General features: G+C 38.7%; 1 protein-coding gene across 2 annotated transcripts in view; it reads right to left on the bottom strand.

Annotated features, from left to right (window-relative positions):
* The window catches only part of HIBCH (3-hydroxyisobutyryl-CoA hydrolase), a 45,433-nt gene extending 25,340 nt beyond the window's left edge, over nt 1-20,093 (bottom strand). For both annotated transcript variants that reach the window (XM_058188635.1, XM_058188628.1), the window contains exons 1-6: nt 20,003-20,093; nt 18,708-18,750; nt 17,488-17,622; nt 16,492-16,576; nt 15,431-15,511; nt 14,401-14,453 (exon numbers count right to left, since the gene is read on the bottom strand). In XM_058188635.1, the coding sequence (XP_058044618.1) occupies nt 14,401-14,453; nt 15,431-15,511; nt 16,492-16,576; nt 17,488-17,622; nt 18,708-18,750; nt 20,003-20,046 (441 nt within the window). In that variant the 5' untranslated portion in view covers nt 20,047-20,093. The remainder of the gene's footprint in view (nt 1-14,400; nt 14,454-15,430; nt 15,512-16,491; nt 16,577-17,487; nt 17,623-18,707; nt 18,751-20,002) is intronic.
* Between the last annotated feature and the right edge of the window lie 6,972 nt (nt 20,094-27,065).

Raw genomic sequence — 27,065 nt, 5'->3', positions numbered from 1 at the left:
TAGAGAAGACACATGAAACAACATCTTCTAAAGAAGGGGTCCCCAACCTTGCTCCCTTTAAGACTTGTGGACTTCAACTCCCAGAGTCCCTCAGCTAGCAAAGTTGGCTGAGGAACTCTGGGAGTTGAAGTCCACAAGTCTTAAAGGGACCAAAGTTGGAGACCCCTGTTCTAAAGAATAAAATTCATAAGGAACAAAGGACACAATAACATTCTACCCTTTCTAGGTATTCTCAGCAGCAGCTAATGGTACTAATTAGAAACACATAACTATCATAAACCATCCACACTAAGTGCTCCATTACCAAGGTGACAACCCAATTTCCCACAAAAGAAGCTGTGTAAAAACACTATTTAGATGAGTACACACTACAACCCTGAGCATCAGGAAAAGTAAACAGACTATTTACACAACTTCCAACAGAATGGATATCCATGCAATTTTATCAAAAAATTGATCGTTCAACCCCCTACGGCACAACCAACAAAAGCTATGAAAATATCAAAACTTCAGAGTAGTAGGAGAGAGGGTCAGAAAGGGGGGGAAGAAGAGAGGAGTGGGGGAAGGGAAGGGGAAGTAGGAAAGAGAAGGATAGGAAGAACGAAGAAAGTAGGAAGAGATAGAGGAAGGAAGAGAAGGGGAAGAAGAAAAGTTGTGGCAAAATAAAGAAGGGTGAATGGTGAAAGAGCAGCCCCGAACAACTGAAAATGAAAGTTAAAATATAAAATGAATGGAAAATGATGGATAAAAGACTGTACTTTTAAATATGTTTATGAGAAACAAAAATAAACTTTTTTGAAAAAAAAGAAAGAAAAAGAAAATATCAAAACATCTCCAGAAGATCCCTATCATTTTTATTTGTAGCTTTTCTATTCAATGTTTGTAATTTTAATCGTTTCCTAGTACTTTTAAACTTTTTATTACATAAGCTGCCCAGAGTCACTGATAAAGCTTCCTCCTCCTCCTCCTCCTCCCCCCCCTCCTCCCCCCTCCTTTTCTTATCCTTCTTTTCTTATCCTTCTCCTTCTTCCCCTTCCCCTCCTCCTTCTCCTCCTCCACTGAAGTCAGGAGGACAAAGATTTGGGTCTTTTGATTTGAGAGGGCTCAGATAAGTTTTAAAGGATAAAATGGGGCACCTTAACCTGCAATATTTAAATCACCCATTTCATTATTTAAAACTTGTCAATTCCCCCAAGTTCCCAAAAACTTTGTGCTGGAAAACACAAAAGAAAAAGAGTGCCTCTGTTCCCTTTACATTCACAGTGATAGAAGTGTCTCTGCCCCACCATTAATGCTTGGTTGAAGTATTGTTCAATGATAAAGTTATCCTATTTTCTTTAACTGGCAAAAGGGCGACTTCATAGATGTGATCCTGTAACCTGCTTGACAACATTACAAAAGTGGTTTGCTAGCACCACCTCTTGGGAAGCTTTTATCAACTTCCGGATTTAATCTAAAGCCCTGGGATTCCTTGGGGTCTCCTGTCACTATTTAAAAGCTTCCTGAGTTTTTTTGAGATCAGCCAGATATGGCTAGCTGCCGCCACCTGCTGTTTTACAAACTAATGTCCATAATGCCGGTTGTTTATCTTTCCACACTGGCTGCAAATGCAAGCATTTGGCTTTTGTTTCTGCAGCCAGTAAGGAAATAGATTTTTTTTTAAATTGGCCAAGTGTGATTGAACACACAAGGAATTTGTCTTGGTGCATATGCTCTCAGTGTACATAAAAGAAAAGATACCTTCATCAAAGTACAACATTTACAACACAATTGATGGTCAATATATCAATATAAATCATAAGGATTGCCAGCAACAAAGTTACAGTCATACAGTCATAAGTGGAAAGAGATTGGTGACGGGAACGATGAGAAGATTAATAAGTAGTGCAGATTTAGTAAATAGTTTGACAGTGTTGAGGGAATTATTTGTTTAGCAGAGTGATGGCCTTCGGGGAAAAACTGTTCTTGTGTCCAGTTGTTCTGGTGTGCAGTGCTCTATAGCATCGTTTTGAGGGTAGGAGTTGAAACAGTTTACATCCTGGATGTGAGGGATCTGTAAATATTTTCATGGCCTTCTTCTTGATTTGTGCAGTATACAGGTCCTCAATGGAAGGCAGGTTGGTAGCAATTATTTTTTCTGCAGTTCTAATTATCCTCTGAAGTCTGTGTCTTTCTTGTTGGGTTGCAGAACCGAACCAAACAGTTATAGAGGTGCAAATGACAGACTGTAAATGTAGGTTAGTAGCTTCTCCACAGACATGGTTTTCACAGCTTACTGAAATGCTTCACAGTGTTACTTTGCTTTTCCATTGACCAGTTCTTGAATCATTTTTTTTCCAATTATCAAGATTTATCATGAGGTAACTCAGGATTATTTATTTTTATTTATTTTTATTTATTTTGTCACACAGTATATATAAGCATAAGCATGTAATAACTATACAATATATAAGCATATATATATAAGCATAAGCATGCAATAACTATATTAATTGGATATAATGAAAGAAAACAATAGGACAGGAACGGTAGGCATGCTTGTGCTCTTATGCATGCCCCTTGCAGACCTCTTAGAAATGGGGTGAGGTCAATAGTAGACAGTTTTTGGTTGAAGCTTTGGGGATTTTGGGAAGAGACCACAGAGTCAGGTAGTTTATTCAAGCATTAACAACTCTGTTACTGAAGTCATACTTTCTGCAATCAAGATTGGAGCAGTTAACATTAAGCTTAAATCTATTGTGTGCTCGTGTATTGTTGCAATTGAAGCTGAAGTAGTCTTCGACAGGAAGGACATTGTAATAGATGATTCTATGAGTTAAACTCAGGTCATGTCGAAGGTGGCGGAGTTCTAAATTTTCTAAACCCAGGATTTAAAGTCTGGTGGCGTAAGGTATTTTGTTGTATTCAGAGGAGTGGAGAACTATTCTTGTAAAATATTTCTGGACACGTTCAATTGTATTGATGTCAGAAATGTGGTATGGGTTCCAGACAGTCGAGCTGTATTCAAGAATTGGTCTAGCAAATGTTTTATATGCTCTGGTTAGTAGTGTAGTGTTTTTGGAGAAGCAGCTACGCAAGATTAGGTTTACAACTCTTAGAGCCTTTTTTGCGATGTAGTTGCAGTGGGCTTTGGCACTTAGATCATTTGATATGAAAACTCCAAGGTCTTTAACAGGGTGGGGGTCATCTGTAAGGTAATGTCCATCAAGCTTGTACTTAGTGTTTGGGTTCTTTTTTCCAATATGTAAGACTGAGCATTTGCTGGTTGAGATTTGGAGTTGCCAAGTTTTAGACCATTCAGATACAAAGTCAAGGTCTTTTTGAAGGGTAGCTGTATTGTTGGTGGTGTTAGCTACAAAACAGTCTGCACCGTTTGTCTCTGGGATTATGTCTGCAGCCATTTGAAAGATTCAGAAAGATTCAATTTTAATTCAAGGCTGCTTCCAGTGTTTTCAGCCTTTACAGATAAATAGTGTGCTGAACGATCTCGTACAAATGCTACTGTAGGAGAGAAATTAAGATTGCCCTCAGCCAGGTAAGGGGTTTTGAACCAAACTGGATTCTCAGGGCAGTGTCAGGAAAACAGAAACGGAAATTTCTAGATAATTACATAAGGCAGTGGTGGGTTGTCCCCAGTTCGGACTAGTTCGCAAGAACCGGTAGTAAAACCAGTGGGAGGCTCTGCCCACTGACCCCGACATCATCAGGAAGCTTCTGCGCATGCGGCCCCATTGCGAACCGGTAGTAAAGGTAAGTAGAACCCACCCCTGATGTAAGGCATATATACTAGGAAGGAAAAAACACAGTAGATCAGCCAGTAATTTATCTTAAATCTCTATGAAAGTAACTTCAGTCTAATGAGAGATGTCCAAAACAAGTATCATTGTAAACTATGGTTAGAAACCACAATTTGGCCTTAAACAAACAAAAACTATATACCCGATGGATATACTATGATGTGATCACAGTTTTGTTCAGGTTTCAACAGATCAAATTACACCTATTTCAAAATAGAAGCAAACATTTTCAATCCTCTTATGGGAATACTGAGAATACTACAAACCTTGCACTGCTGGACATAATAACCCTTTGCTACAGTCTGAAGGCAACCAATACTTTCCAAATTGCATCCCGGGCTGATAAGCATTGGAACCTCAGTGACTGGAAGCCTGGAAGTAAGGATATATCTTACTTTGGGGAAGACCACTTTAGCAGCTTTTCTGATAAATACAAAAGCTTTGCTCTGGTACAGGGGTGAAATGTAAAATTTGTTACTGCCGGTTCTGTGGGCGTGGCTTGGGGGGGGTAATGTGACTAGTTGGGGGTGGCCAACTTTTTTTTTTTTTTACTTTTAAAAGCATTTTTTCTACAACCACTTTGGCTGAAGAGGTTGTTTAAAAATGCTCTTAAAAGGCTCTGGCGATCCCAGCTGAGTTGCCTGATCGTTAGAGGCTTTTGTTTTCTTTTAAAAGCATTTTCTTTTGCCTTTAAAAGAAAAAACAAGCCTCTGATGATCAGGCAACTCAGCTGGGATCGTCAGAATCTTCTAAAAGCATTTTTTTACAATCTCTTCAGCCGAAGAGGTTATAGAAAAAATGCTTTTAAAAGGCTCTAATGATCCCAGCTGAGCCTCATGATCATCAGAGGCTTTTTTTTATTTTTAAAAGCATTTTTTCGGCCGAAGAAAAAATGCTTTTAAAAGTAAAAAAAAATAATCTCTGACGATTGCATGGCTCAGCTGGGCATGGGCGGGGGGGGGAGGGATTTTTGCTATTGGTTCTCCGAACCACCCGCTGCCATCGCTACCGGATCAGGCAATCCGGTCCGAACTGGGAGCATTTTACCCCTGCTCTGATAGCACAACTACTAACACAGAAGAAAAGGATAGTAACAAAGATGGAGGCTCTGCTAATCTGCTAAGCTCTAAGATGCTCTCATCTCAGCAACTTCATTAGCTATGTAGGTTAAGAATGATCAACATTGCAGTCCAAAATATGTAGAGGGAATCAGGTTGAAGAGGAATGAATTATAACAATCCTTTCCCATACATCAAAATGCAGAAATTTTATAATCATCATTTATAATCTTAATCATTTGTAAGATTTAAATGCAAAAAAATGGAATAATCCCCATCTCCCATTATTTTAAATGACATGAAATGGTCTTGCTAAAGATGATATCTTAAGCAAATTTAACAGAAATTTTAAACCAATTTCAATGGAAGGACCCTAGTTTATAGCTCAGTGATGGAACCGTGCCCGCATACAGCACCAGTGCCGAAAAGGGAGCACTTCGCCCGCGCACACTCATCAGGAAGAGGTGCTGCCCAGGAGGCATGCGCCCACCAGATAAGGTACTTCAGGATAACATACTTCCGGCCAGCAAGTCTTTGGGTTACTGCCACACATGCGCATGCGCCGATCAGCTGGCTGGCACACATGCTCACACCAGAAAACAAAAGATCAGCTCTTCCAGTTTTCGGCACTGCCTCACGCACAAAGGCTAGCTGATTGTCGCGGGAACAAGCGACGGCACGTATGCCAGGCGACACGGCTCCACGTGCCACTTCAGGCACATGTGTCATAGGTTCGCCATCACGGTCATAGCTAATGTGGTTTGCCCGCAAAGATCCCTGGCTCAATCCTTTGCAGTTCCTTGCACAGCTGGAAAAATTCATCAATTATGGATACTCATTGCCAGAGTAAGCTACTTGGAACAATAGTATCAACAGTTATAAGCAACTTTCTATGACTCTACCTCCTATGATGCTAGGGACAGGATGATATTTCAGTACTTATAAAGACAACTAGTCCTATAGGATGTGATGCTAGAACCCTCCAAGAGGAGTCTAAAACTCAAACATATTGCATATTGTTCCATCTTGAACTCTAAATCCTCATCCTTTGCAATTACTTCATTATATTTTTGGCTGAGCTGAACATTTTATCAAGTGCACAAAAATCCCCAGAAATAATTGCCAATTATGTGGAAAATGGCATCCGTGGCTATTTATCAAAATGTACAGGTGACAATGCCATCAGAACATTCAACCAAGTGCTTATTTTTTTAAAAAGGTTCAGCCATCCTTATCTATGTCGTTATCACAATTCCTTACAAATTTGTCATCAAGCTGTAGATAACTTGAAAATGGGAGATGGATTTACTTAGTACAAAGGCATAGGAGCACATGGCTAATTGGATGTCACTGAGCTATGAATATATTAATAGCTACATCACACATTTCAATGTGTGAAATATTTTAAAGCTGTTCTTCAGAGCCATCACAAGAATTCATTTATTATTCTTAACTTTACAATTCTTCTTTTTCTCAGAGTACAGAATTTTGTTTGAGACTTCCATGGGGGAGATACACAGAAGTGGGGGAGAAAAAGGCAAAGCAAAATTATTATTTTAATCCCAAAGCTAAGTGGCCTACCTACAATGCTATGTAGAATCTAATATTTTTATGAAATTACAGAGAACAAAAAGTGGCATAACATATGAAGAACGGTTGCAGCAGGAATTGGGTATGGCGAGTCTAGAGAAAAGAAGGACTAGGGATGACATGATAGCAGCGTTCCAATATTTGAGGGGCTGCCACAAAGAAGAGAAGGTCAACCTATTTTCCAAAGCACCAGAATGCAAAACAAGAAACAATGAATGGAGACTAATCAAGGAGAGAAGCAACTTAGAACAAGGAGAAACTTTCTAACTGTGAGAACATTTACCGTACTTTTCTGAGTTAAGACGCACTTTTTCCCCACTAAAAGAGGGTGGAAATGTTGGTGCATCTTATACACTGAATATAGTCCCCAAGCCCCGCCCCACGCATCCCATTTTTGCAAAAAACGGCTCTGTTTTTGCCAAAATGGGGTGCACAGAGGCTTTGGGAGGCCTGCAGAGTACTCCTGGGGGCCGGTGAGGGCAAAAACTTTTTTTTCTTACTTACCTCTTCAAAATCTTTGTGTGTCTTATGCACCCATGCGTCTTATAGTCCAAAAAATATGGTAACCAGTGGAACAGCTTGCTTTCAGAAGTTATGAGTGCTTCATCCCTAGAGGTTTTTAAGAAGAGACTGGACAGTCACTTGTCTCAAATGATATAGGGTCTCCTGCTTGAGCAGGGATTGGACTAGAAAACCTCCAAGGTCCCTTCCATTATATTCTATTTCTTAGCTATGGTAAAAGCTACATGTCAGGGGCTGTAAAAGCCAATGGCAACTAGGCTGGATTGATGAATGCTCTCAATTGTCAACACTCCCACTAACAAATGTTAAATAACAATTTCTCAGAAGAGCTTTCTATCCTAGGCCCTGAATTCCATTTTTATTGATCTTCATCCAAGAAAGTGTACACCTCAAATGTCTCATCTAACTCAGAATCCATAAATAAAGTCTTCATTTGCACAATGTTGACATCTTTCATTCTTAAACGACTTCATCTGGCACCTTCATGCAGATATTAAGATTTACAACTAAGAAGAATTCTATACCAGAAATGCAATACTATACCACTATATGGACCTGGCTCTACAGTTAAATAAATTAGACATACATACATACAATTAGATGATTAAGAAAGAATTATGAGTAAAACATTAGACAGCTACTGTCATTTGATGTTAACAGATAGTTCATACTAATGCTGAGATGTATGGAAAAGGAATGAGGAAGCGGGAAACAAAGAATCTGTCACTCAGAACCACTGAAGGAACATCATTAATGGAAACTAAGCAAGGCCATGACTCCAAGCTAAAAGACCTTTTGAACCCAGTTGCCAGAGAATTTAATGGGAAGATTACACACACTGGATTTTTCCTTAAGCATTCTATAGAGCAGGGGTGTCAAATTGACAGCCTGCAGGCCGGCTGCATCACACACAGGCCACGCCCATCGCAGCTCCGCAAATGGGAAAAACATCATGAAATGTCACGTGACAGCAATGTGACATGGCGAGTTTGACACCCATGCTAAAGAGGCATCTGCTTGACCACTGTAAGAACAGAACGCTGAATTAGATGCTGGTTTTGGATTAAACTAGCCAGGTTTTTTTATATGTGCTTTTGGTTTGAGCTGTGGATAAAGAAATGTATTTCATAAGTACACCAACATCCACAAATATCTATCTTATTGCAATCCAAAAAAGTATCTATGCACACATACAGCTCTTATCTTTCCGCCTATCCATATTAATACAACTTTTAGTTCAAAACCACATTGTGTTTTCTCTGTCACTGAAGCTACATTGGCACTTATTTACATATATGATACAAAAACGGAAAAGACAATACATCTTGAACAGAAACAACAAAAATAATGCACTACAGTGGCTTTGGCTGGGAGATGAATAGATTATTCCCAATCACTGCAGTACTTCATTTACTTAGAATTCATTTAAGCTAGAACATGATTGTCAATACCTGTACATTTGTCTATTGTTAATTTAAACTATGTTTTAATTCCCATCCCTATAGAACCCCTCCCAACTAAGGAAATATATGTGTAATGAAAGTTCTAAGAGACTACCATCACATCAGATGTGTTGGTCTTTAAGATGCTTCAGGGCTCTCAGCTGTTTCTTTCAACCCAGCTCAGCTACCTTTTTAGAAATTCTAGGCAATTTGCACATGGAAACAAACTAACAGAAGTCAATGAGGTTTGCTCCTCAGATGCCTTTTATTGTTGTTCTTGATGAGAAATAACTTCCATAAACTCTGTGTGAGGACATTTTTGAAAAACAATAGTAAGTAAACCACTCCTGTTCTATAATAAAGCTGCTGGTATCTGAAATTTCCCTGGGCACATTTTACCCTGGTAAGTTATTTCTCCTTCACTATTCCCAACAGAAACAGGAATTCTTTGGTTGTCAATTCATTACATTCATTCCACCAGGAACAGAGAAATCACAATCTGCCTTTATTTTTATATAGCCATCTGCAGCTTTATTTACTGATGCTCCCCGTAAGAGGAGCTTTTACTACACACTGCTAAAAATACTGTGGATACTTTTAACGTATTTATGTTTTTACACATGCTTGTAAAAAACAGCTGCTAACACTGCCTAATCTTTTGGATCAGTTCAAGTGCATTCAAAAATTAGTGGGGAAACTTAATACCGAATAAAGGGCTATGAATATTCACTACAGATGTTATATGATCAAATAAAATATCCTTATTGCCGAATCAGCAGTCAAAACGAATCTGGAGGGAAAACAGGATTCTCAGAGACCTTCAAATCATACATACTTCCTCGCATAGCCTATTTCTCACCTTGGGGGTTGGGAGTGGGGTGAAGACTTCAAGTCAGGGTTGTCTCTTGGCAGCTGCCTGAACAAGTCCCTTCAGTTTTCTTGGTGAAATTTTTGGGAAATGGTTTGCCTCTGCCTCCTTCCTAGGGTTGAGAAGGAATGCCTTTTCCCCCCAAATGCCATTCAGTTGGCTTCCGTACTTAAGGCTGGGCTACACCTTCATTTTTAAAAGCAGTGACTCTGTGGTAGACCAGATTTAATAAATGAGTAGAAAATAAAACGAAACATCTAAAAACCAGTCTTGTGAAACATCAATTTGGTTCCTGCATTATATGCCTTATTAGACTAATGTAATCCATTTAAAGTGCAATTTATTCCATTTAACATGCAGTTCTGGTCAACCGATGGCCTGAAATGTTCTTAAAAGCTTCAGTTGCTTTGTTCAAAAGGAAGCGGTCTGCTTTCTGTTTTGTTCCACCTACAACATTTTATCTGAATTGCTGTTTGCGTCTTTTCTGCTTCAGTTCCATTTGGGCACATATCATCTGAAAACTTATGATTTCAACAGGAAACGACTACTGGACTCTAGGTCAACTGACAAAAAAAAAAAGATACAATTATCTACTATTTCAGGATGCATTTTAACCATGCAAGGCCCATCAACAGTTTTGCTTTAATTTAGCTGCTACTGCAAACAATTGTGAGACACTTTTACCCATTGCTATGCAATGCATCGAAGTGTGATTTAGGCATAGTATGAATGAACATTGGCTAAATGTTATTTATTTAGTAAACTATAATTAAGCAAACTCTCTCTTAAAATTTATCTATTCTGCATTTAAATACCTTGCCCTTTCAAAGATGACATTATTACTCGGCTTGCCACCACAATTGAGGCCGGAACTATGGTTGTAAGTGATGCTGGTGGTTAAGCAAGTCATCACATGACTGACCCAGCTTTATGACTTTCTTTGCAACAGTCATTAAAGGAATCACCCTGTCATTAAGCAAATGCCAGTCATTTTTACTGAAACCCATAATGTATGTATGTATGTATGTATGTATGTATGTATGTCTCTCTCTCTCTCTCTCTCTTTCTCTCTCTAATTTGTTTCCCATCTCCCAGTTCAGACTTTGAGTGGATTATATCAAATTAACAAAAAATCCAACAATTATAAATATAAAAACGGATTAAAATTACAACAATTAAAACAAGCTAAAAACAAGGGTTTGGAAGGTAGAGGCAGGCTGCCTTCTGTGTTAGTGTACAAATCACCTTCAGCCAGCAGCTTTTCCTAAGGACCCCATGCCAGTTGGTAAAGCCGGGTTTTAAGGTTTTTTCTGAAAGCTAAAGATTTCTGGAGAAAAAAAACACTGCAAATTGTGGTCATGTGGCCACGGGATGCTGTAAATTGGCTGGCTGCCAAGCACCCAAAATGCAATCACATAACTGGGGGGGATGGCAGCCACTGGACCTTCAAATCCTGATCATAAGTACCTTTTGTTTGGTAAGCGGATGCTAAGCAACTACTTATAGGTCAGACTGAAACAAGTAATTTTGCCTGGGTCACTGGATATCAGCAAGGTTACTCTCCTTTTAAATTTCAATTTTATTTGTGTTATTATGGATGATTAGGGGACTGGAGACTAAAACATATGAAGAACGGTTACATGAACTGGGCATGGCTAGTCTAGTGAAGAGAAGGACCAGGGGAGACATGATAGCAGTGTTCCAATACTTGAGGGGCTGCCACAGAGAGGAGGGGATCAACTTGTTTTCCAAAGCACCTGAAGGCCAGACAAGGAATAATAGATGGAAACTGACCAAGGAGAGATTCAACCTAGAAATGAGGAGGAACATTCTGACAGTGACAACAATCAACCAATGGAACAGCTTGCCTTCAAAAGTTGTGGGCGCTTCATCACTCGAGAAAAGATTGGATTGCCATTTGTCAGAAATGGTGTAGGGTCTCCTGTTTGAGTAGGGAGTTGAACTAGATGACCTATAAAGTCCCTTCCAACTCTATTAATCTGTTATCTGTATTTATTTTTTGTTTGTTTGTTTGTTTGCATCTTATATAGCATTTGAGACTCAATTTTGTGGAGTGGTTAAAGATACGGGGCAAGTTACCAGGAGACTGTGAGTGTTAATCCTGCCTTAGGTCTAAAGTCAGCCAGATGACCTTGACTAGTTGCTTTCTGAAAACCCTAGGTAGAAGGCAAGGGCAAATCACTTCCAAAAATATTGACAAGAAAATTACATGGATTTGTCCTAGTAGTCACTAGGAATTGAGATTGATCTGAAGGAACGACAACAACAACAAAATAACACTGTAAATTGCTAACTTAGATCATATAGTTCTTTTTAATTTGACACTTATATTCTTTTATTTATACTTTTATTATTGTATTCTTCTATTTATACTATTATTCTATAACTACTACCATTATTATTTTCATTCTTTAATAAGGCGAAAGCACGCACACACTTTCAAGCCCCCTCAATACCTGGAAGTTAGACCTGGAGGAATTCCACTGACATCCTTGTATAGAAGAGGATAAAGAAGTACTATGTGCACCTCTGATATCAATAGCACATTTTGGAATGCAAGTCTCCATTTAATGCCACAAGCCCTGAGGAGCCCAAATACCATTCTGGGTGTGGCATAAGGGTTCCTGGCCCAATGCAATTAACAGACCATTCCTCAATCCCGAGAAAGATGCAAAATCATGGACTCAAGTCGTATAAGAAGCCAGAAATGGAAAAGAGCAAGCAGACTTCAACAACCTCTTGCCATTATTACAGCTCTGCTCTAGTGGCTGAGAATATGCTGAAGTCTCACAGGATTGGTCAGTACAGCTGGAGGAACTGAGACCAATAAATTCTGAATAAACATTGTTTCCTTTGTTCATTCCCCTCCTTCAATAACTAGATTTTCCTGGCTGGCTCAAATAGATGTGTGAAAGTCAAGAAGCAGTATCAGTGATCTTGATACATTGGTTTCTCAGCCTACAGAGATTATGACAGCTTGATAAACGAACTGATCTGCAAACCCCGTCCAATCTTGCTTTGGGTGTAATGGGTGATTGTCTGCAACTGTCATTGCCCCAGTGAGAAACATTCCAGGGCCTAGAGTGTATGAAGTTGGATCTTGTTTTGTTTTTTGGGGAACTCTCGGCTTTGGTTCTTTGTCTGAATACCCTGAGTATTGCCTAAGTAAATAAGATACACAAGGAAGGAATGTCCAGAGCTTGTCTGGTCAAGCAGTTTCGAAATACAGAATGTTCAGCTAAGACTTCGTTTTGGATACACTGATATAAGGTGGCAGATTAGTCACAATGCTTGCCCACAGACAAAAGGGCTCAGCTGCACATTTGAAATCCACAGCTGGTCCTAGGATCAAATGACACCTTTTTTAAAAAAAAAACATTGTCATGGGACAAAACACAAAATGTCCGTGCTACCATTTAGCAAGGAAGAATTTTAGGAGAAAGAGAGTTTACCTACTCAGCTCTTTCAAGATGGGAAGGGGGTCATATATAATTGCGTATAATGAAAAGGGGGTCTCCAAAAAGCCTGGTGACTAGACTACATCATTTGCAGTCAGACAATGATTACACCAGGGGTGAAATCCAGCAGGTTCTGACAGGTTCTGGAGAACTGGTATTTTGAACAGTTCGGAGAACAGAGCTGGCCCCAGAGTAGAGAGGGAATGGAGATTTTGCAGTATCCTTTCCCTGCCACGTCCATCAAGCCATCCCCACCAAACCACACCACGCCCTCCAAGCCACGCCCACAGAATCAGTAGTAAAAAAAATTGGATTTCACCACTGGATTACACTCAGTTTTTCAAGGATTGGCTATTCCCAAGGGAGCAGAAGAAGAGGAAAAATACAAGAGACAACAGGAGAACATTCCCAATCCTACCTAAGATAAAGCAGGCAATTGCTTTTCTTTGCAAAAGGCATGCATAATACAGTGCTTTATTTGTACCCAACCACTGCTTATCTGACACCATCCAAATATTAGCAGAAGGAAACTAGATTCTTCAAGCAAGATGTTTTTTTCCCCCCAAGAGCACAATCCTTGTCTAAAGCACAACCAAGGTAAGATGGTCATTGGCATCACAGTGCTAGTTACGTAGTGGGACAAACAGTACCAGGCAGAAATTCCTTCAGTATCTTTCTGAAAAAATATTGTATTTAAAACCTGGTAGAATCCCTAATTATCTTGCTTGTTTAACCTTTATTTTCTGTACATTATTTGCTTCTCTGCTCACAACAGAATACCTAATGCCACCAGACTTGAAATTTTGGGTTTAGATAATTTAGAACTTTGCCGTCTTCGGTCTGACCTAAATAAAATTAATTTATAAATTACATAAAATTATCTGCTACAATGTCCTATCTGTCAATGACTACTTCAGCTTCAACCACAACAATACATGAGCACACAAAAAATACAAACTGGTGGTAAACCTCTTCAAACTCGATTGCAGAAAATATGACTTCAGTAACAGAGTGGTTAGTGCCTGGAATGCACTACCTGACTGTGGTTTCTTCCCCAAACCCCCAAAACTTTAACCTTAGACTGTCTACTGTTGACCTCACCCCATTCCTAAGAGGTCTGTAAGGGGCATGCATAAGCGCACTAATGTGCCTACCGTCCCTGTCCTAATGTTCCTTTTATTTGTATCCATTTCATGTATTCATAATCATGTCTATACTCATATCTGTTATCTAATACATGCTTGACCAAATAAATGAATGAATGAATGAATGTTGTTCCTCTTAAGGTAGCTCCTCCCTACTCTTTGTCTACTGTTTTTTAAAGACACTTTTCACCTTGCACCTTTAAATATTCTTCCTCCTGGAATAACTTCTTTCAGAGTATTCTCATTTTTCCTTACCATTGTTCTTTGTTCTTTTTGCAGCCAAAAATAGTTTTTACTATTAGTTTAATAAAGCAGCACGATGAACATTTAGTATGAGAAGACAGTATTGTGAACCTTCTTTCAATATATATAAATGTCAATTTTATCCATCAAATAAGATTGCTTGAAATTGCTGTAACTAATTCACCCACAATTTTTAAGACTCGTTATGAACACAAGTTAAACCAATCTGCTTATTTTACAAAATGTTTCCACTTACACCACCCATTGTAATTCCATCGATAAGTGCCACATAAGGTTTCTTGCAGGTGCCTGTCAAAAATTATAGAATCTGTTATCCTACTTAAAATATTAGAATGCACACTTATCTAAGGAAATTCATCTTTATAATGTGAATAAAATATTCAAAGGGGTAAATTTATAAATTTCAATCCTTTTTTCATTGTTAAGAGCATTTTTAAATATACTTTTACGTTTAGGTTCTTTTTTTCCATTCTTAATGTTATTTTCGGAGGAAAAACCAGCTGTTCATTTAACCTGATTACAATAGTCGCCTTGTAAAAGATAGCAGAGAAGTAAAAACAGGCCAGAATAGAAAAAGAAGAAGCTGGTGGTACCCAAGTTAATAATCAGATTAATATCGATAAGGATAGCACACAAGAAACGGTTATTTGTTCATTGTCAAAAGAACAACATATTAAATGTTACATAGGTCTCAATAAGGAGGGCATTCTGTAATGCCCCCCTTATTGAGTTTTACATTTTAAATCTGGTTTTACATTTTAAATCTGGATACACTGTTCTTAGAATAATTTAAGTAAAAATTAAGAAAAAGCAAACAAGTTAAAAAGGAAATTGGTTTAAATATTCCACCTTTAATGTTTTTATTAGCTTTACTTATATAAATGCAATGTAAACAGGAAATGGGGACACCCCTAGCAGGAATAGCAAATAAATACTACAAGCATATATTCAAATAATATAAATTTTGCACATAAGGGGTTATAGCACTCTTTATCTTTTGGGATGTGACATTAAAATGATCTAAGAAAATAACTATCCTAATTTTAAAAACCTTTCATAAAATTTCACTCTCCTCTGCTGTTGTGCTTTTTTAAATGAATAGCTTTCACTCCTAAACATGGAAAAGACTTCCCCATCAAAGATACCAAGCAGAACAGACTTTATTGGCTTGCACAATAAATATCTATTATCCTAAAACAGAATTTTCCCTGCCGAGATGAAGTCAAAAGAAGTTATTAAGGGGATACTATAAAGAGTACACATACCAGTGGCATTATTCAGTATGTATTCTTCTCTGAAAAAATCTTTTGTTAATCTGTCTCCATGTTTTTCTGCTTCACAGATAGCTAAAAAACAAAAGTTTCAAAGTTAATGATGACAACATTTAATATCCTGAAATATTTGTCATTTTTTCTTTCCTTCCGGCTTCCACAACTCCTTTCACAAGAATTAGCAAATCCTGTTAACTATGGTGAGGTAGGATAGAGAGGGCATGCAAAACTTTTGCCAGACCAGTTCTTGAATATAGCTCATCTGTCTGGAACCCACACTGCATTTCGGACATTAATACAATTGAACGAGTCCAGAGATATTTCACAAGAAGTGTTCTCCACTCCTCTGCTCACAACAAAATATCTTATGCCACCGGACTTGAAATTTTGGGCTTAGAACTTAGAACTTCACCCTCTTCGGTCTGACCTAAGCATAGTACATAAAATCATCTGCTACAATGTCCTACCAGCCTACCAGCTGAATACTTCAGCTTCAACCAAAACAATACAAGAGCATACAACAGATACAAACTCAAGGTAAACTGATTCAAACTAGACTGCAGAAAATACAACTTTAGTAATAGAGTTGTCAACGCCTGGAATGCACTACCCGACTGTGGTTTCTTCCCCAAATCCCCAAAACTTTAACCTTAGACTGTCTAGTGTACACCTCACCCCATTCCTAAGAGGTCTGTAAGGGGCATGCATAAGTGCACTAACGTGCCTACCGTCCCTGTCCTAATGTTTTCTTTTAGTCATACCCTTTACATGTATTTACAATTATATTTACACTTATATCTGTCATAAAATACATGCTTGATGAAAATAAATAAATAAAAATAAAATAAATAGAGAGTGGATCACCCAAAATCAAATGAGGCCCGAGGATATCGCTTCCTATGTGGTCCTCTCAGGTTCAAAGATAAGAGGTTCATGTCAATAGGCCATCCTGGCATTAGCACGCAATGAGCATGGTGGGTAGGATGACATTTCCTTGGATTCAAAATCAAGGAGAAAGCATGAACTTCGTTAAAAAAAAATGTTCACATTCTCACCTTTTATATCACCCCCAGCACAGAACACTTTTTCACCAGCTCCTTTTATTAATATTAAGAATGTTTCAGGATCCTGCTCCCACTTCTGAAAGAAATCATGGGAAAGACTATGTCAGAGCATTAGATGTTTTAAATGTGCTGTCTCGTTTCTTTCAAATTATGCAACGCATATAAAAGTCGCCTAGATCAGGGTTGGATTGTCCAGAAAGAATAGAAAGCCAAAGCATTAGAACTGTTTGGAGCAGGCCTGAGGACCATTGTCTATTGTCAGCCTCACTCAAATAGACCAGGAGGAACATGAAGATGCTCTTGCAGTCAATGTATTTTATCACAAGGCTCGTGACATCATTACTATACTCTCAAGCCATGCAATGACTGAAGACCTATGTCACAAACAGAACCTTCAACTCTCTTCAAAGCAATACTTCTCAACAGAATCTATTTACACTTTTAGTGGCAAAGTATACTGAGAAATCAATGTCAACTTGACCAGAAGTGCTGTCTTTGTTTAGCTAGTCTCATATGTCTTCTGTCAACCCATTCATCAATTGTTTTACAGATAGACCTCAACTTACAACAGTTCATTTAGTGACCACTCAAAGTTACAATGGCACTGAAAAAAGTGAAATGACCGTTTTTCACATTTATGTCCTTTGTAGCATCCCCATGATCGTGTGAACAAAATTCAGATGATTGGCAAACTGACTTATACTTATGATTGTTGCTGTGTCCCAAGGTCATGTTGCGACCAATCTGACAAGCAAAGTCAATGGGGAAGCCAGATTCACTTAACAACCGTGTTACTAGCTTATCAATTGCAGTGATTCACTTAACCACCATGGCAGGGAAGGTCATAAAATGGGGCAAAACTTACTTAACAAATGTGTCACTTAACAACATAAATTTTGGGCTCAATTGTGGCCGTAAGTCAAGGACTACCTGTATTTAAAACATTTTGGTATTGTGATAACCTTAGTTTCATATAAAGCCACCAACCTTTAACTGGGGATAGATCTGTCGAATCATGGAAAGAGTAAGGGCGTTCAGAGCTTTTGGTCTGTTCATGGTAATAATGCCAGCACACCCTCTTTTTTCCAACAGAACCTCAGCTGAAGGATCCTTAGTCATACTCTGTAAGGAATGACAAAGATTTTAATTAAGCTGATGCTCCAATGACAGATTGGTTGGCAATTCTACACAATCTGTAATTCTGCAGAGCTTAAAAGCATAATTAGTACATACTAAAAATGGCTATTTTTAAGACAAGTGCTTTGAGCAGAAATCTACAAAAATACCCAATACTGACTATAAGAACATCCACCAATTTTGAACCGAGTACTCCAGACATACAACTCTTTCTTACATTCCTTACACTTTTTGAGTTAGTTCTCTCATTCTTACACTTGTTCTTAGTTCTCTCATTCTTACAGTCAAATTACCCAACCTATTACAGAATTGATTTTATCTAAGAGGTTGCATAGTTAGTAAGCTTATAGGCCAAGGTGAAATCACTAGGAACCTGTCAACTCTGTTTTATAATACTGTTCATTATGCTTCATGCATTTGGCTTGAATAAGACTAAATTGTTCCTTTTATATTTTAAAGAAAGCCATATTACCGTATATACTCGAGTATAAGCCGAGTTTTTCAGCACGTTTTTTGTGCTGAAAAACGTCCCCTCGGCTTATACTCGAGTATATACGGCTTATACTCGAGTTTTTTTTTTTTTTTTTTTTCACATTATACCGGCCGGCGCGAACTTGGCGGGCTTTTGCTTTAGCGCGGGGAAGCCCTGCCGGTGCAGTGAGAGGGCGGGGCGGGGGAGCCGCCAGCCTTCTCGGCCGAGGGAGGGAGGGTTTCGCCGACCGGTAGGTGCCTCATTTCCCACCCTCGGCTTATACTCGAGTCCCCAGTTTACCCCAGTTTTTTGGGGTAAAATTGGGGACCTCGGCTTATACTCGGATCGGCTTATATTCGAGTATATACGGTATTTAACTATCTGATGTTCTTCAGATTTTTCCCATAACAAAAGATTACCAGATGATAGTTTTGTCAGAAACTTGCTCCACTTTCAAAAGTATTTTTTCTTTTGCCTTGAGAGTTTGCTATTTAAAAAACACAAATCAACGAACTCTCATTGGGACTGAGGAATTAGTCTGTGCATTCTGGCTATTGTGTTTTAAACAAATATTTATTCACCCAACTTCCATACTTACTAAGTGTCGTAGTGTGATTTGCAACCTGTTGAATGTTTTCAACCTGAAACAAGAAACTCAAGGTCAGACATATTTCTGCCACAGCAAATGTAAATACATAAAGCAAATTATGTATTTTTGTTAGACTTGTTTTTAGACTTTCATTCCACTGCATATTTCTCAAACAGTACAAATATTATTTCCTTCTATTGCTCCGATACAAACAATACATAACTTCAAGAATACTGGCCAGACATATGGGACTTTACATGCCTTTGGTACATTTTTCTTCTAATGCCCTCTCTCCACTGTTTCCCCCAAAACATTCTAAAAACAAATATATTTCCCATATGTTTTATGTCATTCTAGGATCTGGGACTGAATAGAATGACATAAAACATATGGGAAATATATTTGTACTAATTAATAAAGTACATCCTTTGTTTTTAATTTTAGTTTTTTTTATTCTGTCTTTATTATTTTATATCAGCGGTAAGCTGTTTAGAAATTAGGATAGAGAATCGGACTTTGCATATACATATATGTGTATATGCAAATTCTCTATCCTAATTTCTTAACAGCTTACCGCTGATATAAAATAATAAAGACAGGATACATGGATATTTTTGATTGTTTATTTTGTTGCACAAAATTAACCGTAACTGCCCTTGGATGCAGGGCAGGCTCCAAATCACTGCTTAATCCTGCAGCGCAAATTTGGTTGATAAATCAAAATGTTTGCCCTTACAGTTCAAGCTTGCTTACAACTAGGAACACCGATTCAAGCTTTTATTATCATGTGCAGTACAGTGCTATGCGTGAGAAGTTTTTCAATCAATCAGGATTGATTTTGTTGACTGGCTAGGAGGCTCAGTGGCTAAGACACCAAGCTTGTCGATCAGAAAGGTCGGCGGTTCGAATCCCTAGTACCAATCTGCGTGGGGGGGGGTTGGACTAGATGACCTCTAAGGTCCCTTCCAACTCTATTACCGTTACAGGACGATAGCGAAGTATGTTTTGCTCGCTTGCAGCGCGTTATCTATGAGAGAGGGAGCAGCTGTAATTTACGCTGGGACGCCCAGCTGCCACCGTCTCTCCGGGGTCTCATGTGTGGCGATACACGCAACATGCGAACTGGTCTGATTCAAAACGGCAGAGTTCCACTATCAGAACTCCGAACTCGTTGGGACTTTTAAGTAAATCCCCGGGGACAGAGCAAGCGGTGGAGAGGAGGGCTGCGCTGGGCACGTCTTCAAGCCTCCCACTCCATCCTATTAAGGTGGTCAAAACTGAAGGTCGCGGTCGTCGGAATCTACCTGGGAAGACACTTCCGCATCACAGGGGTCACCAGCAGCCCCATCACGCCGGCGTCTGCTCACGCCCCCTCCCCCCCGCCGCCGAGAAAGCGCGCCCTGATGACATCATCATCCAAGCGCGCTGGAAGGCAGAGCGCCCGCTGCCGCCTAGCACGTGTACGGAGGGTCTCAGAAGCGAAGCGAATGTGGGGAAACGATCTCGTAGTCTGGATTAGAACTATCTGGATTGGATGACTTCTCCTGGCGCAGAAGTCTCTCACAGAGGATAACTTTGCCATGCCCTCCACGTTTCACGTTCAGGATGGAGTGCAAGAGGCACCCAACAATGATGCATCGCTGGCCATACGGTGGAGACAGTTCTGGGTTTACAGCTAAGAGCATCCCTCCCCTGTTACAGTTACTCATCGGTGCTTTTAGCGGTTCAGATAATGCATTTTAAGAATGGACATTTCGTATGGGGAACTCATAGCCATCACTCTCTCTCAGCCTTAGAGAAAAACCAAGCCAAGTGTAAACCATAAAACTAAAAACTTCACAAAAACAACAGCAACCACCCCTGTAGAAACTGATACGTAAACACCTTCTAAGAGTCAATACTGGCTCGAAGAGACTAAAAAGATTTATTTGGCGGAGGAAATAAAGGGCAGCTGGTAGGGTCAGGTCACCGACACATCCGATAGAAATCTGGATCTTGCCCAAAGTGTTACTTTTCTGATCTGGAGGGACCTGTGCTATAAAGTTTTTGGCGCCCAAAAGGAGGAGTTCCTAAAACCCCAGATGGGGAGCGTTGCTTTGCTCTTTTTGTGAATGAAATTACTTGGAAACACATTTCAGAGTTCCCTTTCAAAGAGCGCTGGATTGCCGTACACGGCGACTCCTGGTGGTAATTGAAGCAACTGCGCTAACCCGAATTCTTTTCTATTCCCTACAATGCAACTGTCATACAAAGGTAGCCTATCTGTGGTGATTCACATGTTGGAAATAGGAATGTGGAAACTCAGGTTTACCCTCAGCTATGGATGGATATTTTTTAAAAAAAGCAAAACTCAGCAAGAAACCTGATCATAAATCCAACATGTTTCTACTGTTGTAGTTAATGTAAAAATAAGGATAATACAATTTTAATAACAGATGAGAAGAATGAAAACAATCAATTGTATATTATCTGTTTTAATTTTCAGTTATCTGATAATGTTGAAGTTGGGATAGAGATAGTTTCTTACAATTGGTCTGAGTAATATAGAATAGAATAGAATAGAATTTTTATTGGCCAAGTGTGATTGGACACACAAGGAATTTGTCTTGGTGCATATGCTCTCAGTGTACATAAAAGAAAAGATACGTTCATCAAGGTACAACATTTACAACACAAATGATGGTCAATATATCAATATAAATCATAAGGATTGCCAGCAACAAAGTTACAGTCATACAGTCATAAGTGGAAAGAGATTGGTGATGGGAACGATGAGAAGATTAATAGTAGTGCAGATTTAGTAAATAGTTTGACAGTGTTGAGTGCAGTGTTAAAGATAACAAAGAAGAATATAATATGAAGATTTGATAATGGGTGATAGTATGAAACTGTTATCCATTGACAATATAAAGAAAATCATGAATCATGAGAACTTTGTGTGTGTGTGCTTTGTGACATGCTGTCAAAAGTGATTAGAATTTTTTTTTAAGTTTAGGAGGCAGCATCTAATATTAAAAGAAATCTAAAATGCTATTCATAATAATTAAATTAAAAGTATGTATGCACTTTTATTTTCATAAAAAACAACCATTTATAATTCATCAATATTTTACTTGGATTAGAAGCTATGTTAAAAACAACTCAAAATTTAAAAATTCAATTCGAAATTACTGTTCTCATGGTTGATGAACTAGGAAGACAATTATGACATAAGGCCTTCCATTGTGACATCATATCCTTACTAACTGGTTCTCATGTCAAGTAGGTACAGTAATAGTGTTCACAGGAAAAAGAACACAATTCCTTATCTCCTATTTTGATGGTTTTTACCCACAGCTCTGTTGAATGAGTATGACAAAGAATCAGTAATATATAAGAAGAAAACAAATCAGTTAAACATGTAAGTAAGATTTCTCATTATCTAAGATAGTCTGAAGAATTTATTAGAATAGAATAGAACAGAATAGAATTTTTTATTGGCCGGGTGTGATTGGACAAACAAGGAATTTGTCTTCGTGCATATGCTCTCAGCGTACATAAAAAAAAGATATGTTCATCAAGAATCATAAGGTACAATTAATGATAGTCATAGGGTACAAATAAGCAATCAGGAAGCAATATCAATATACTGTAAATCTTAAAGATACAAGCAATAAAGTTACAGTCATACAGTCATAAGGGGGAGGAGATGGGTGGTGGGAACAATGAGAAGTAATGCAAACTTAGTAACTAGTTTGACAGTGTTGAGGGAATTATTTGTTTAGCAGAGTGATGGCATTCGGGGGAAAAACTTTTCTTGTGTCTAGTTGTTCTGGTGTGCAGTGCTCTATAGTGTCATTTTGAGGGTAGAAGTTAAAACAGTTTAGGTCCAGGATGTAAATATTTTCACAGCCCTCTTCTTGATTCGTGCAGTATACAGGTCCTCAATGGAAGGTAGGTTGGTAGCAATTATTTTTTCTGCAGTTCTAATTATCCTCTGAAGTCTGTTTCTTTCTTGTTGGGTTGCAGAACTGAACCAGACAGTTATAGAGGTGCAAATGACAGACAGTTCCTCTGTAGAACTGAATCAGTAGCTCCTTGGGCAGCTTGAGTTTTCTGAGTTGGTGCAGAAAGAACATTCTTTGTTGTGCTTTTTTGATGACGTTTTTGATGCTAGCTCGCCATTTTAGATTTTGCGATATGGTAGAACCTAGAAATTTGAAGGTCTCTACTGTTGATACTGGGTTGTAAAGTATTTTAATAGGTGGGAGTATGGAAGGGTTTCTTCTAAAGTCTACCACCATTTCTACGATTTTGAATGTGTTCACTTCCAGATTGTTCTGGTCACACCACGAGGCTAGTTGTTCAACCTTCCATCTGTATGCGGATTCATCATTATCTCGAATGAGACCAATCACTGTTGTGTCATCTGCGAACTTCAGTAGTTTAACAGATGGATCGTTAGAGATGCAGTCATTGGTATACAGAGAGAAGTGAGGAGAGCACACAGCCTTTGGGGGCTCCTGTGCTAATTGTACAGGTATCTGATGTGATTCTGCTTAGCTTCACCTGCTGCTTCCTGTTTGTTAGGAAGCTTATGATCCACTTACAAGTGTGTTCAGGTACCTGTGGCTGGTTTAGCTTAGTTAGAAGGGTGTCTGGAATGATGGTACTTACTTACTTACTTACTTACTTACTTACTTACTTACTTACTTATTTATTTATTTATTTATTTATTTATTTATTTATTTTGTCACACAGTATATATAAGCATAAGCATGTAATAACTATACAATATATAAGCATAGATATGAGTATATAATAACTATATTAATTGGATATAACGAAAGGAAACAATAGGACAGGAACGGTAGGCACGCTTGTGCTCTTATGCACGCCCCTTAAAGACCTCTTAGAAATGGGGTGAGGTCAATAGTAGACAGTTTTTGGTTGAAGCTTTGGGGATTTTGGGAAGAGACCACAGAGTCAGGTAGTTTATTCCAAGCATTAACAACTCTGTTACTGAAGTCATATTTTTGAATTGAATGTTGAACTAAAGTCTACAAAGAGGATCCTTGCGTAGGTCTTTGGAGATTTAAGATGTTGTAAGATGTAGTGCAGAGCCATATTAACAGCATCATCTATTTATCTATTTGCTCGGTATGCAAATTGTGAGGGGTCTAACAGCGGATCCGTGATGGTTTTCAAGTGGGACAGCACTAGCCTTTCATGACTACAGATGTTAGAGCAACTGGCCTGTAGTCATTCAGTTCCTTGATGTTGGGCTTCTTCGGCACTGGGATGATAGTAGAGCATTTGAAGCAAGAAGGAACATAGCACATCTCTAGGGATTTATTGAGGGACCAATTGGTCAGCACAGACTTTTAAGCAAGAAGGAGTTATCTTACCTGGGCCTGGTGTTTTTCTGGCTTTTGTCTGTGAAATAGGTCTTGCACTTCCTTTTCTGCGATGACTAGGGATTGTGAACCCAATGGGATGGGGTCAGTTGTAGGAGGCTTAGCTGTTGGTATGTCTGAGATGGGGGTTGTGAAGATAGGTGGCTGTAGTTTTCTTTCAAACTTGCAGTAAAACACATTCAGTCATCTGCCAGTTGTTGATTTCCTTCAGGCTGGGAAGGAGGTTTGCCATAGCTGGTGATATTTTTAAGAGTTTTCCACATGTTTGCTGGTTCATTTGTTGAGAACTGATTCTTTAGCTTTTCAGAGTACCTTCTTTTTGCTGCTCTGATCTCCCTTGTTTTTTTAATTTATATTTATTTATAATTAATAATGATATTGCAAATCATTTTTAATTATTCTTTACCTTCAACTATCGTATATGTACCAGAACTGAGGTCATACAAAAACTCATTCCATGTTCCTTCGTACAACAATATTTCTCTTTATTTTTCTAACACACATATAGTTAACACTGGGATGGGGAAAAATGAGTATTCTCTGTATTTGTTATAACTGCTTTTCTCTATGGCCATTTCATTGATGTACAACAAGCCTGTTCTCTTAAAAATATTAAAGCAATCCTTCTGCTAACAATAATGATGCAATATTTATTGTTCATATGGACTTAGGCGTCCTCCTGGATGAACGGCTGTCTCTAGAAGATCATTTGACGGCCGTCTCCAGGAGAGTGTTCTACCAGGTTTGCCTGGTGCGCCAGTTGCGCCCCTTTCTGGACCGGGATGCCCTATGCACGGTCACTCACGCACTCGTGATGTCTCGCCTGGATTACTGCAATGCTCTCTACATGGGGCTCCCCTTGAAGGGCATCCGGAGGCTACAGTTAGTCCAGAATGCGGCTGCTGGTGATAGAGGAGCCCTCGTGGCACGCGTATAACACCCATCCTGCGCAAACTGCACTGGCTACCTGTGGCCTCCCGGGTGCGCTTCAAGGTTTTGGTGACCACCTTTAAAGCGCTCCATGGCATAGGGCCGGGTTATCTACGGGACCGCCTACTGCTACCGAATACCTCTCACCGACCCGTGCGCTCTCATAGAGAGGGACTCCTCAGGGTGCCGTCAGCGAGGCAATGTCGTCTGGCGGCGCCCAGGGGAAGGGCCTTCTCTGTGGGGGCTCCCACCCTCTGGAACGAACTACCCCCAGGACTTCGTCAGCTTCCGGACCTTCGGACCTTCCGCCGCGAGCTTAAAACATACTTATTTAATTGCGCAGGACTGAGCTAGATTTTAATTTACGGGTTTTAAATTGGGTTTTATTTTCATATTTTTAATTTAGGCTTTTAGAATAAGTTTTTTAATTGTTTTTAGACTGTATTTATCTGTTTTTAAATGCCTGTAAACCGCCCTGAGTCCTTTGGGAGATAGGGCGGTATATAAATTTAAACAATAAATAAATAAAAATAAATAAATAAATCTACATATGAGATTTCTTACCATTTTTGTCTACTAGATTTTTGTCATAACAATATTAGTGTTATGAGATACTATGGGAAGTAGCTTTATTTCTCACTATAAAATCAAATAAAATATTCTAAGCCATCTGAATACCTTAATCTCACATTTTGCGGAACTGGATTGGAAAGCTAGGTTTAATTGCTACAAAAAGTAGCAATTATGATCTTTCACTTGTGACCTAATTTCGGGAATCTGAATCCAATCTAGCAGTAAATAGGGTGGTCACATTGTTAGTATCTGTCACATTCTTGTCATATAAAGCTACAAAAAGTTCCATTTGGTGTCAAGCTGACTAGCTCAAGGACCGTAATATGGGTGAGGGAGAAATAATTGGAAAATCACATATGCACTCTCCCTCATATTTTTCAATGTTTTTTTAAAAAACATATTTTTATTGTTTTAAATGTTTAATGTTAAAATAAATTATTATTTAAAAATAATTGTTATAGATTATAAATATTTATTTACCAATAAATATGAAGTCGATGTCTGGTCATATAAGATTTTCTTACTGTATTTAATCTCCAAAACAATACAATAAGGCAATTATTGTCTTAGTTTTCAACCTGAGGGGGAATCTCACTGTGTTATGTCTGCTTCTTTAAGGATCAAGGAATAATAAAGACATTGATTATAGCCATATTAAGAAATTTTTTCCCCTGGCGATCATTAATAATGAAGTCCACCCACCCTTTTGAAGCCCAAATTATATTTCTTTGATACCAGAAGTTGCAATATGAAACCTGCCAAGCTGGAGATGGAAATTCCATATTTATGCAAATTAGAATAAAATGTAATTCACAAGGGCAGAGGTGGTAAGCTAATGAAGGTGGGACTACAGAGATAGATTTATTAAGAATACAAGAGAGTGTAGATTAGAATAATGATTTTTGACTGATGTTTCTTTTGTTTCCCTTATTTCCCCATAGCTCATCTCCAAATAGCTTCATCTCCAAATACCCCTTTCTCCTTGTTATCAACATTTCTTTGCCTTCTAAGCATTTTAGGGCATTTTTATTGATTCTGTAATGGATCTGGGAAGCAGGTGTATAATCCATTTAGCCTACTTAGCATCATTTTTTATTTTCAGCTTATCAGTTCCTAAAATCCAAAAAAAAATAAAAATCAGACAAGGCAGACAGAAATATTAGTAACAGGCTTCTCATACGAGATTCAATATTTGCAAATTAGGTTTTCACCCTAATGAATTAGGATCAGTGAATGTTGTGCAACACTAGACTTTAGCGCTTTCTACTTTTATTTATCTATTTCATGTAACTGATTCGATTTGGCAATGGAAGATAATAATCTCTAGCCGAATTTGGTTGATTTCTAAAGCCATGAAAGGCTGCCGCCCAACATTATTACTTAGATCAGGGGTGTCAAACTCAAGGCCGGGAGGCCCAGATTTGGCCCACGGGGTGCTTAGATCTGGCCCGGGGGGGGGGCACCCTGG

This window comes from Ahaetulla prasina, chromosome 1 (genome assembly GCF_028640845.1).
Source record: "Ahaetulla prasina isolate Xishuangbanna chromosome 1, ASM2864084v1, whole genome shotgun sequence".
Classification (NCBI taxonomy): Eukaryota; Metazoa; Chordata; class Lepidosauria; order Squamata; family Colubridae; genus Ahaetulla; species Ahaetulla prasina.
Note: the sequence above shows the minus strand (reverse complement) of the source record. Positions and strands in the feature narration are given on the sequence as shown.